At 36.6% G+C, this 14,114-nt stretch overlaps 1 protein-coding gene across 1 annotated transcript; it reads left to right on the forward strand.

Moving 5' to 3' along the window:
• Positions 1-6,866: 6,866 nt before the first annotated feature.
• LOC132630219 (uncharacterized) lies at positions 6,867-8,788 on the forward strand. The gene is made up of 3 exons (XM_060345804.1): positions 6,867-7,080; positions 8,217-8,465; positions 8,592-8,788. Exons 1-3 carry the CDS (start codon positions 6,867-6,869, stop codon positions 8,786-8,788), a joined length of 660 nt encoding a protein of 219 aa, XP_060201787.1.
• The last annotated feature ends 5,326 nt before the right edge of the window (positions 8,789-14,114 follow it).

Raw genomic sequence — 14,114 nt, forward strand, 5'->3', positions numbered from 1 at the left:
CCAACGCAACCAACCGCTCGTCGATAGGACATCGTAGTAGAGAATTATGGACGTTACAAATTCGGCTGACAAAGTAGAAACGCGTGCTACAATACTGCTACAGTACCAACCTGCTACAGTGACCCCGACCTGAATTTGACCCTATATAAAGGGTAAAACCCCCTTTTTTTGGCCATATTTGCTCAGAAAATTCTAGAAAATTTGAAGAGGGAGTGAGGGAATCAAAAAGTAAGCAATTTTCTAGTGACGGAGTATTAATCGAAGCTCGGATAAACGCATAGATGTGTTTCTAGTATGGTTTTGCGGTGGATTCAAGGTGGGTATTGAAGATATCGCTGTTTTAACAAAAATAAGCCATGAATCTCTCCTTATTAATATTAATTCTGGTTTATTTACGAAGATAGGGTGATGAAATAGTTGTATAATAAAGTTGTTGGTTGAGAAATTGGACAAACATCACGTGGGATGTTTTATGGAATATTTTGGTATTGATGATGATGTTTTTGATGTTGGTGCTGTTGTAGTTGTTGTTGTTTTGTTGGTATTGTGATTTCGGGCTAGGCATATAAACAGGGGAGGTGCTACTCGAATTTCGGCAAATTATAAATGGATTTATTTGAAGGACTAAAACAAGCGTATAACGATGAGTCTAACGATTGTGTGAATCCTCTTAAATGTAGACTTGCGAGCTCAGACGAATATGTGTAGATAATTGGAGGCTGAACAAGTATGTTAAGGCTCGTCCCTTTCTTTCAAAGGCATAATTCCTATGTTACGATTTCATAAATGCTTCCACAACTTCTTTGTTTTCAAAAGTTAGAAGTCTATGATTCCAAGGCATGATTCCTTTCCCGATAACCCATAAATGTTTTCCAAAATGTCTGTAGTCTTCCAAAACAAAGGTTTATGATTTTGTAAGCTTTTATGACTACAACGACGGACATGTTTTTGTAATGACAACGATGATGTCAAAGATGAGAATATGTCTATGATGATTATGATGAGAATGGTTTCATGTTTGAAAGTCTCAAGTTGTGGATTCAATATGAATATGAGAATATTGAGCTATTTCTTGATCCTCAATTTTATTCCTTGATAATGACTCTATTTTCTAAAGACTTCAAAGTGTATGAATTGACGCCTTATGAGATTTATGACCTTATTCTATGTTTTCTCTTGATGTTATTCTTCATTGATAGTCTCACCTTATAATAATTGTTCCTTCTAGGTGAGACATGACGATCATGATTATTCCATAATGTAATCGGAGATTACCGACCTTACGTCACTCCAATAGAGTTATAGCTTTTCTTTGGGCTCTCCTGCATGCTGTTTATATGATATACGAACATGATATATGTATATGTATATGGAGAATATGGGAAAAAGGGCGAGGCGCTATAGACGCATGGCCTCCTGATCAGTTGGTATTATATGACATGATACCATCCCGGACGCGGGATGCCCGAACTCTGGACATATGTGGTTAAATGGATCGGAGCCGATGCTTCAGCAACACGATATGCTCTATTTTATGTATACATGAACAAGAAATGTTTTTCAAAAGAAAGCTAAGCATGCATGGCATCCGCCCTAAGAGGCACTCATATGTACAGGTTACTCTTTTATCTTACGATACGCTCTATATTTCCATTATGTTATTATTCATACTTTACATCCCTTACTATGTTATTATTCATACCTTACATACTCGGTACATTACTCGTACTGACGTCCTTCCTGTGGACGCTGCGTTCATGCCCGCAAGATCAGGTAGCCAGTCGGACGATCCATCGCAGTAGGACCTCCCCTCAGCAGCAGTCAGTACGCTCCATTGATCCGGAGCTACAACCCTTTTGGCATGCTATTCGGTTACGTACATATATGGGTACGGCAGGGCCTTGTCCTGTCATTTCTACAGTTTGTACTCCATAGAGGTCTGTAGACAGTGATATGTAGTCGTGATGTTATGCAGCCTCGTCGGCATTTATATTGTTGTACAGTATATATGTGGCGGCCAAATCAGCTCACGCTGTTACTCTCAGTGTTTACATTTATATGTATGTGTTGGCCATGAGTTCCCGGTGCGGTGTCTCGTATGTTGATTGTTCGGGAGACAGTACAGCTCAGTTACAGATTGTGTATGGGCCCATGATAGTCAGTGAGCAGTAAATGCAAGCATAAGAGTGCTTGACCAGTAATGGTCGGGCATTTTTTACGGCCTATCAGTTTGGGTCGTGACACCAATCATCACAAAAAACACCAAATTATCTCAACAAGTCATAATGCAATGCGATGCAAGATGTATCAATGCAATGTAATGCAAGATGTATGAATATAATGCCATGCGAATGAGGTGTATACATGTACTCCGGACGGAAATATCGACGTCTCGGTAGCACAACCCAGCCTGACTCGCGAAGTCTAAGTGCCACCCGTCCCGGATATTTGCCCAACATATAGACAGAACCCTGGCTAATTGCTCACAGGGGGAGTCTCACCGGCACCACCCTGGGGGACCCACGGAATCGATGCACTAATAACGATTCTGGGATAACATCGAAATCGGCCATGTAACAATGATGCCGACATAGATCATCGGTCATCGGCCCGTCACAATCACTCAAGTAAAGAGTCGCTCAGTCAATGATATCAGATAACTACCGGCTATCGGCCATGCAACAATGATGCCGACATAGATTATCGGTCATCGGCCTCTCACAATCACTCAAGTAAAGAGTCGCTCAATCAACGATACCGAATAATTACCGACTATCGGCCATGCATCATGAGTATGAGGGAACGTATGCAATGCACATATCAATGATTCCGGAATTGAACCTCGGACATCGGACTTCTCACAATCACTCAAGTAAAAGGATTTATCAAACATCAATTTCATACAATCAACGATTTCGGAATGGATCTTCGGACATCAGCCTTTTTGAATCACTCGAGTAAGGAGTTCATCAATATTAGTTTACTCAATCAATGATATCGGATCACCACCGGGTATCGGCCATGCATGATGAATGTGTGAGAATGCGTGCAATGCGTACATTAGGTATCAACAACCAATTCAATTATCACAAGTACCACGAAGGGTTACGTCAATAATGTATCATATCACAATACCAATAATGGTATGCCAGCAAACTATCAATATCACTAGTCCCAGCAACGGGTACGTCAACAATGAGTCATAATACAAATACCAACACGATATACCAATCATATCTCAATCATGACAGTAACACAGATTCAGATATCTACCGCTACCTGTAGAGTCAAATCATCAAAATAAAGCAATAAATACACATAACGGGGTGGCTAGTCCCAACACACAACAGGGCCCAACCCAAGGCAATATCTAACCCAACTACATACTCGAAGTTTCGCATGTTGTCTCCGACAATATTCTAAATATGTGATTCGCTATGCATAGTCTCACTGGAGGTAAACTATAACCTACCTGGACTGTCGAACCGCAACACCAACAAGTCACTCTTTTGCCTTGCCCTTCCTCTAAAGCTCAGAACCAATGTAGTCTAAGCATAATCGAACTCTATATTAGAAATCATGAAGAATGATGCTAATATTACTATGATATCAATTAGGTCCATTTTAACAGAGAAACGGGCCCACAAGGGCAAAACAGAAAATTCGGGGGCAAAATACCAAATTAAGTACTAGATGATCATAACTCAATCACTGATTGTTGATTTGACTCAAGAATTGGTCTAAATCTGATTTCAAGTAAAAACCCCCAAATTGAGTATGAACCCTAATTCTCCAAATCTGAAATTCAAAGTTAAAGTAGAACATATGGCATTACTAAGCTTAGATTCATCACATTTTAATACCAACATCATCAATTTACCAAGTATAACCCTAGGGAGAAGTCTCCCAAAACCCTCCTTCAAATTCCAATTCTAAGGGATTGAAAAGAGAAGGGGAAATCTAAGATGATAGTGATTAGAGAGGAGTAAAGGATTAGGAAAAGTTTTACCTTCAATAATTTCCTCAAATTGTCTCCACGAACATATTTCCCAAGCTCCAATACCGAGTTATGAAATAATAAGGGTCTAGGGCTTATTTAAGACACATTTAATGAAATAACTCAGCACGTGACCGCCACGGCGGATAGGGTGCCACTACAGCGGCGCCGCTATGACGGCTGGGACATCGCCACAGCGGTACAGCTTATATTACATGTGACCTCCCCAGCAGTCATCACACCGCCGTGGCGGTGACGCTGGGGCCGCTCTGGTGCCGCCGTTGCGGGCACCAGACACCAGAATTTCTATAATTTTCAAAGTCTTCAATCGAAATTTTGAGTTATTTTCGAGGCCATCTGCTCACAACCCGACCATGTAAACCCATACAAAAATTTGCTGCGAACGCACTCGTGATCTCAAAATTTACAACGGAGGTCTCATTGACCGAGTCAACCACCGATGCCTACTTCCCATTTCCCACCCAAAGTCCCGAAATGTACCACAATGCATTTGGAACCTAACAAATATACATACAGGTTCTAAACAACTATCCGGGCCTCTCAAAATTTAGGAGATTCCGTAAAAGGTCCGTTTGCCCAAAAGTCAACCTCGGGTCAACCCTTTTTCACCTCAAGCCTATATTTTCCCAAAATTTCCCGAATTCGGCCTAGACATCTCGGGAAGTCTGTCAACAGTCCCATTGGGTCAAAAGTGAGTCAATCAATGCTCAGAAACGGGCGAAAGTTCCAAAAGAACTATAACAACCAAACAAGTTGTTACAGGATGTATTCCTTTGTCGGGTTATGGAATTACCTGAGTGCAATGACGCTTATTGAAAATCTAAATTTATAGATGGATTACCCGCCCTTTTTGCAGAAAGAGTTGGAAAAGCTCTTAGAAAAAGCGAAACCAGTATCAACTATGATAACTATACTTACGGAAAGTTAATACGGACATGTATGAAGGAAGGTTTAGCCTTATGCAATGAAATTAAGCTGAATCAACAAATCAAGAGACATGGTCTAAATGAGAGACAACAATTAGGAGAATTCTGTGGACAATTTGGAATGGATATTCCACAAACCAAAGCACCTCATAGGCGCAAGAAAAAGAAGAAATATTTCTAAGCATGGAAAGAAAAACGCTTGCAAAAGAAAGCAAGGTGGAAAAAAGAATTTAAGAAGAGATAGGATTTTCTTAAATCCAAAAATCCAAGAGCTTGTTACAAATATGGCAGAGTTGGTCATTTTTACAAAAAATGTAAAGTCAAGGGGAAAATTAAGAACCTTGATATTGATAATGACCTAAAAGTATCTTTATACAAGATTTTATTAAATTCAGAACAGGAAGATTCTAGTTTTGAGTCTGATAATTCGGAGGATTCTTCATCAAATGAAGATCTTAGAGTTCTTAAGAATGAGAGTTATACCTCTACCTGCTCAGATGAAGAATGGTGCTGATGTTTACTCATCAACCTATTTTTTATTTCATTTATAATTCTTGAAAATGGCTCAATTGTAAATTGAAATTCAACAACTTTTCCTTCAAAGGTTCCTATAATACCTTTAGTATCCCATATTTGGATAGGAAATATTTTTTGAAAAAATGGGGTTCCCAAAATTATTTGATTGGAAATATCTTTTACCAGCACAAAACTTTCTGGTATACAGACTTTGTCTTGGCAGATATAAGCTTTGGGTAATTTAAAAGTAATTCTCATTTTCTGCCCATTAGCAGATCTAAGACTATGGGTGGTTTTATGAAAATATTTTGAAGGAATTAATCCTTCTTGAATACAATTTAAATCAACTCCGCTATCAACTAGAGCGGTGAATTCTTTTTTGAAATTATAATCAATTAAAAGAGTAACTTTTATTTAAAAAAAAATACTTTGGGGAAGTAATAAATTCCAGAGTTTTTAGAAATTCTCCTTCTTTACTGGTACTTTCTTCCGCAGATGTATCTTCTATAATTTTATCTACTGGAATTTCCATAACTTGTTTCCCCCTGTCTTCGATTCTAGAAATCCGTTCATCTAAAATCATATTATGTTGTTTGAGGGTGGAAATCTCCTGTTTGAGATTATTAATCTCTTTTTCCAAATCTCGGGTTGTGGATGGAGTAGTTATAATATTTCTACTTTATTGAAGAAGATTTTTAACTTGTGACATGGTGTATGGACCTGGTGATTCTTGTATCTGAATGCCAGTCTGAATTTCTGGCTTCTTGGGTGCTTCATTCACCTTATCAATAATTTGAGATCTAAGCTCTGGATCTTTAATGATTTTTAACAAATCCACAAGGTTATTACCGTCTAAAACATTGATATTGGTATCTTGGAATTGGGAGAAGAGATTATAAAACCTTTTTCAGAATTAGAGCAAATGCTTGATGAGAAATTCAAAAGTTTAAATATTAGTCCTTTAATAGCAGAGGATGATGGATCTTGAGATTCACCTGCTAAGATATTTGTGTCATCTTCCTCATTATATGTAGTATGACCAGCTGATGCCATGGATGCATCTGAGGGAATTTCCATATTAAGATTCTGCATTAAATGTTTTTTGAATTTTTCCACATATGCTGCTATCATTTCATCTGGGGGTATAACTCCCTTTTTTATTTGAATTTTTCTAACAATATGCTGGAAGGGTCTAGGAATTTCCTTTTGTCTAGAATGAATTGAGTCTCTGTAACTTGCTATTGCAGTGTCAATTTGGTTTATTAACTCTTGTTTAGGAATAGTTCCATCGGTAGATTTTTGAATTAACTTCTTCCAGAACTTTGTATAAAAAATCCTGTGTAGGTTTTTATGAGGTATTACCCACTTTACCAGATCATTTCATGATCCATGAGATAGAGAATTCAATGAAGAAATACATATTAGCAATTCCTTCAAAGAACACAGTATTAGTTTCGAAATCTATAATTTTTGGAGAAACTTCAACCCATTCAGTATATAAACTTTTAAAGGGTTTTGGTAATATTATCATCAGAATCAGTAGTCTTAAAATTGATCAAGATAGTATTGTTATTGGTATTCAGGACACAGAATTAAACGCGTCTGATATGGATTTTGATGGTATTTAATGGATCAAGTCAATCAAATTGATTTTAATCGGGGATCACCCGTAAGACAAAAAATTAGTAACGAATTTTATATGCCCAGATGGGAACCATTTACAAAGTGGTTTTTTCAAATTTTTAATAATGATGAAAAAACATTTTTTCAAGAATACTTTTATAAGGATCTTTCCAAAGTCAGCAAAATCATATCGTTTGTCCCTTGTTCATGACTAAATACGTAGAAAATTATATTTCCGTGTTAGAACGTGGATATAAATTAACTAATGGAGAGATTGTTAATACTAACCTTGTGGATTTGTTAAGATCATTAAAGATCCAGAGCTTAGATCTCAAATTATTGATAAGGTGAATGAAGCACCCAAGAAGCTAGAATTCAGAATGGCATTCAGATACAGGAATCACCAGGTCCATACACTATGTCGGAAGTTAAAAAAATTCTTCAACAAAGGAGAAATATTATAACTACTCCAGTCATAATAATAGTAACAATAATAATAGTAGTAATAATAATAATAATGTAATAATAAAAGTTATAATAATAATACTAATAATAATACTAATAATAATATTAGTAGTAGTAGTAGCAGTAGTAGTAGTAATAGTAGTACTACTACTACTACTAATAATAATAAAAACCCTGGCTCTGATACCATCGGGGAAAATCCAAAATGAAGTGATAATAATAGTAATAATAATAATACTAATAATAATACTAATTTAAATATATAATAAGCGAAGGTTCATGAGTACGACGAAGGGCATTTTCGCGAATATGGACTTCTTTATAGCTAATTGTAAACATATATTTGAGACCTAAAAAATAAACATGTGTCCCGCTAAGACTCAACTCTTCTCTTCTACACACTTCGGTTCCATTTCAATGGTTTTCTCTCTCATTCATCATCTTCACTCTAGTTTATTAGCTTTCCAACTGTTTATTGGAGGCATATCCACGTGCAACTTACACTACTTTAGGAGAGTAGTATAAAAGTACTGGTCCATGTATACCTTCTTGGAATGATCTTTCTGTATTTAAAAAATTAAAAGAAAAAGAGCCTCTCGAACTATCTGGCTTTGTCTTCATCCTCAATTTGTGTTGATATCTGTAAAAATCTGTTCTTACAATTTTAGGTATGCTTCTTGCTCTTGGAATTGATGAAACTGTAGAGCCAAAAGATCAAAGCAGATTTGAAGATTTCCTCCATACATTGAATCCTACTGGTTTGCCTCCTTATAAGTTAGTTCTAAAGCAAAATTGTCCAATTATATTACTACGCAATTTAAATCCTTCTGAAGGTTTAGGCAATGGTACACGCTTAATTTGTTCTGATTTCAAAACTCATATTATTAGTGCTAAAATTGCAAGTGGTGACTTTAAAGGTAAACATGTTTTTATTCCTCGAATACTATTGTTATGCTCACAAGACGAAAAATTGCCTATTCAATTTAAGAGAACACAATTTCCTATTCGACTATGTTTTGCTATGACTATAAATAAATCTCAAGGTCAGACAATAGATTCTGTAGGAATTTATTTACGTGAACCTGTCTTTTCACACGGTCAACTTTATGTTGCTTTATCAAGAGCAAAAAGTTCAGGCCGTGTAAAAATGTTAATCCAACCCGCAACAGTAGATGATCCTGATGACCATTCTACCTACAATATAGTATATAATGAAATTATCCATAAAGCATTCTCTTAGGACTTTCTAAAATCTACTAACTATTGATATAACATATGTAAGTTATTAGTTGCATTTACATTTTTCATCAGCCTTACTTCCTTTATCATACTCTTCCATTGTTTACCCCACTTTAATTATTTTTCAGGGGATAGAAAATGACACAGCGACTTGGTATATACGCAATCACTCCTGAAATACCAGACTAGGCCTGTAAAAGGAAAGTTGTGGATTTATGCAAACCAGGAGAAGGTTCTCACCGAAAGATAAAATATTTGAACATGATCTTTCAAGATGAACATGTGCTTACTTTTTCTAGCAAAATCAATTGTTTGTGTCTATGTATATATAATATTTTTGAATCAATTGCTTACATTACCTATGTATATCTCTTTTGTTAGTTCCTTTTGAATCGCTCACAGGAATACCAAATAAAAGCTATTGTTTATGGTGACAAATCTCCTCTTATCAAGATATATTCAAACTATTCCACACCTATTTGATAACGGGTGCGCGCATACAAGTGCCAAATTTGAGATATGAAGGACCCTTGCATACATTTGAGTGGATTATCGACAAAAAAACCATAGTTGATCCAATTGAAAAATATAGTCCAGATGAGAATGAATTGCCACCACCCACAAAGCTGAATCTTACATCATTTCAAGACATCAACAATCAGGCCTCCTAGTCTACCAAAGAGCAGCTTAAGGACGCAGAATTTAGTATGGTTATATTAATTCTTTTTAGTTTAACTTTTGACACATTCATTTATTAAATACAAATTGTTTTGCGAATAGATATACTCACAATTGTTGTCCGCTGCTTCCCGCCAAGGTTTATTGCAAAAGTGCAGAAAAGATTGCAAGAACTCATTCTCATCGATACTGAGTAAGTGCATTCGTAAATTTTTCAAAATCCTTATTGTTTTACAATTAAAATTATACGACATATTTACCTTTTTTAATGTAACCAGCAAACAAGCTTTCACCTTCACACTATGGGAAGAAACTATTATTGAGGACGAAGGCAGGAAACTCCTTGGCCAATTCCAAAAATGTCCTATTATTTTTGCCAGGCGCATTGGGGTATCCAAGTACAATGGTAAGCTAAAACAATAGCGTAAGTTTGTATTTCATAAATAAAAAAATATTATTGCAATTAATATAGATATATTACTTTGTACTTTGTTAAATAAAAGATCATGTAACTAATGTAGGTACATCGTTGACAATGAGATTTAACACCACAATACAAATTGATCCCCCTTATTCCCAATGCCTACAATTGCACACATGGTACTGCATTACTCCAGCCTATATTGTGCTTGATTCTTCCTAATTATTATTATGCTAAAGTTTTTAAATTTTTTCCTCGAATAGGGTCGTAGAAAACAGAGAAATGCTTGCTTCTTTCAGTCTGAGGAGCACATCTGAATCTGGATCTCTTATCAGTGTTTCAGTAGATGAACAAATAGTCCCAATTGCAAATGTTCTGTTATATCCCGTATTTTTGAACCTCGGAGCATCTGCTGGGGTGGGGCCCACATACCGAGATTTTTTTTGGAACATCTGAAAAGTCATATGAATCACATATGTAAAGTTAAACACAACTCATGAAGTACCTTTGGACCAAATCAAAGTGGAAACCCTCCAAACGAATATTTTTAAGAAAACGTTTTCGGGTGACCTGACTTTGGGGGGCAAAAACTGTATTGTAAGTTTGGAATTTCGAAAATACCTTGAAATAGAAGTTGTAGATAATTGAATTAGCTTTCCATCCATAGGTCGTGGGTTCCCAGGTGACGTCGGTACAAGGAGATATGAACGTTTTAAGGTCGAAAGGTCAGTGGGCTAGGCCCAACTCGGGACCAACCGAGTTGGCCCAAAAAAAATGAAAAAAAAAAATTCAGGCCCAAGTGAGGAGCCATTCGGCCATGGTCCATAAAAAGGATCCAAGCCCATGGAATTAAGTCATGTGGTCAATGAATAAAAGACCACTTAATCATCCAAATTCCATAGAACTTTCAAGAGAAAGAATAGGAGGAAAAACAAGAGAAAAACAAGAACAAAAAGAGGGCATTTCGGGTTTGGCCATAGAAAAATCACCCCTCAAAATCTTGCCTCTAAAATTATTTTCTTGTTGAATTCCTACTAAATTAAGTGTCCTCTACAACTTGGTGTAATTGTTTTGGAAGAAGGAGCACTTATTTCTTCAAGTTGACAACTTGTTCAAGTGAAGAAGTTTGTAGAAAAAGATAAGAATCAATTCCTTTTTCTTATGTTATGAAGGTTTGTTTATGTTGTGGTATGTGGAAATGAGTAGAAATTATGGAAATAAGGAAGTTTGCAAAGTGGGTATGTATATATATATATATGTAGCCATGGGTGTATATATGTTGTATACATATATGAGTTGAATTTTATGTTGCATTCTAGTTGTGGTTATGATGGAAATTATATTGGGAATGAAAGTTGAATGAATTTTGGTTGAAGTTGGAATATAGATGATTATGTCACTTTAGAATAATTTTGTGATATTATGGAAATGAAGTTGTTAAGATGTGAATTATGATTATGGTTGATGAATTTGGAAGTTGGAAATTTGTTATGAAGTTGTATGCCAAAGATTTGATGTTTTGCATAAGTTATGATTTTGGCGGAAGATTGTATATCATGTATATCGAGTGTATATCTTAAGGAAAACGATATGAAATGTTTCTAGAACTATATGGTGATGATCATGATGGTTGTTGAATATGAAATTATTGATCTTAGTTGAAAGTTGGGTTGAATTGAAGATTATGTCAACTTGTGAGAAAAATGACTAGTTGAAGGATATTTGTGTTTTTAATGTTCATTGTTGATATTGTTGTTGTCGTTTGGGTTGTTGTTGATGATTTATAGCCGAGTTGAATTCTCGGGGTGTCATATGTATAGGGGAAGTGCTGCCGAAATTTCGGTAGCCAAATATGCTTAAAGTTGAAATAATGGCATTAATAATTCACAATTGGTAAACTTGACCAATTGCAGTTTTTCGACGAAACGGGAAGTGAGTTTGGAAAGGCTTAAGGAGCGCAAAAGGTATGTAAAGCAACCCCAATTCTTCCCTTGGCATGCCCCTAGTGTGTTAGGGTCGGATCCGGGCCTCGAAGGACCTCTTGGCCCTCGGAATCCGCAAGACAAAATTTCAGTTTTTCCTTCAGTAGAATTGAACCATTTTGATACGCTTTTTCTGAAATTATGCAATTTTGCTCTAAATTATTCAGAAAGTCATAGAATGTTTGTATAACCTTTTTAGGTGATACTATATGCTTAGAGGGCACAATTTGAGCCCGCCGCCTTGTTTGTCCCAAGACGGGCCCGCTATTTACGGTTTTGCCCCTAATGTGTTAAAGCTTCCTTTTTAAGCGATTTTTGAAAGAAATGTTTTAATTACCCTACTAATCGCTTAACGAATATTATTTTAAATATTCTGTTAAATATTATAAATTATTTTGACACTCGGAATGACTTCGGGAAAGTTATACTTCTGTAATTTATTATGATATCCGAAATACATTTATTATGATTCCGTCCGACCCCATTGGATTTGTTTGTCTTTGATACGCTTCATCGAGTCTTTGAAAACATTTATTATATTTTTAAATTGCATTAGTCTCTCACTACTCCATTCGTGGATGTCCCAATGTTTCCCACACTGAGCCCGGGCCAGGATATGTTGTCAAGCGTAATTCTCTGCATTGTTCGCCGCGCCCCGATGTGAGGGGGCAGGTATACGCGTACATGGGTCTGTGGAGTATGATGTGCCATGTCCGCCTATTCTGATCTGATCTGTTATGGCCATTCTGATATGACATTTTATGATACGGGGCCACGCCCCCTTTTCTGATTCCTCTGTATTGTGGCACCAGTGTCGGGAGGGTGACCACGTTCTGTCTGCCGAGTCCCGTGGCAGGGATCGGATATGATATGACATATGTTTCTGTACACATTCTGTCTGATTTGGAAATATGCATTTGACACTCTGGATTTTGTACCCATTTTCTGTAATCATTATGATTTGACTTCTGTGATTCCGCTTTACATATTCAGTACATATTTCGTACTGACCCCCTTTCTTCGGGGGCTGCGTTTTCATGCCGCGCAGGTACTGACGACAGGTTCGCTGATCCACAAGTTTAGGATCCTATTTCTGCTATTTGGGGCGCTCTCTTCTACAGAGCCCATCTTTTGGTACAGTCTGTCACTGCTATCTGGATATGTACTTTGTTCAGGGTATGACGGGGCCCTGTCCCATCTTATGATTATGATATGTTCTGTAGAGGTCTGTGGATACATCTGTGTGGGTTCTGTACATATGTTTGGGATACTTTGTTCTATGATGGCCTTATCGGCCTATGTGTGCCAAGTCTGCTTTTTCTGATAAATTCTGTGGCATCCACTAATATTATTATAATATTATTCTGATAATATGCTAATTTGGGTATCGGGTACGTATAGGTGCCCAGCTAGGGCACTGGTCGCGGCCCACGGGGTTGGGTCGTGACATGTTCAATCACAACAGGACGTTAGTATAATTTCTTTTTACATAATTCATAATTTCTGCCTGTACTTATCCTTATAATGAATAGTCTCATTTTCTTTTAACGCAGGGGAATTCCTTCTCCATTGAGGCAAAAGTATCACTTCCAAATAAACTCAAAAGTTATGTTTTACTATGTCCCTACTGCAAACAAGAAGTGAGAAGTTCAATAAAAAGAAAGTTTCTGTGTATGACTTGTAAGCAACAAAATATGTCAATTCCCAGGTACTTTTACCTCTAAGTTTACACATACGTCCAAACACAATGTTTACCACAATCCTTCTGTTCCTATAAAATAAATTATCTTTTGCACATATACACTTGCAGGTGCAGATTTGATGTAAATCTCCAAGATGCCTCCGGATCAATAATTGGGATAATTATGGACAAAGAAGCAGAAAAATTATTATCCTTTACCACATATGAGATTTACGACCTTGCTTCAAATGAGGTGAGCATTCTAACTGAATAATTTACACATGCTCACTTTTCAATTGAACAAACAAAAAGCTAAAATATATTTCTCCCCGGGATGAGTTGCTACCAATGCAGAATATTCAAAGCAAGCTAAATCAGAACTTTTATATAATTCGAGTGAAAAAATCATTCTTCCGCACTTCTCAAGCAACATCCGGAAAATTGTACATTTTGTCTTGCACTGAGAAAGGAAGGTGCATTCTCTCCCCGAATCACCAAAAACTGACATTGAAGAAGGCAGCAAAATGAAAAAAGAAATATTTAATTACCTTTGATGAAGAAACAG

Source organism: Lycium barbarum, chromosome 3 (assembly GCF_019175385.1).
Source record: "Lycium barbarum isolate Lr01 chromosome 3, ASM1917538v2, whole genome shotgun sequence".
NCBI lineage: Eukaryota > Viridiplantae > Streptophyta > Magnoliopsida > Solanales > Solanaceae > Lycium > Lycium barbarum.

Bases quoted from the DNA above. Each gene is read 5' to 3' on its own strand.
- LOC132630219 (XM_060345804.1), top strand. From the start codon at position 6,867: ATGAAGAAATACATATTAGCAATTCCTTCAAAGAACACAGTATTAGTT. The intron at 7,081-8,216 runs GTATTTAATGGA...TTACAATTTTAG, and splicing joins GTCTGATATGGATTTTGATG to GTATGCTTCTTGCTCTTGGA. The intron at 8,466-8,591 runs GTAAACATGTTT...ATAAATCTCAAG, and splicing joins TGCAAGTGGTGACTTTAAAG to GTCAGACAATAGATTCTGTA.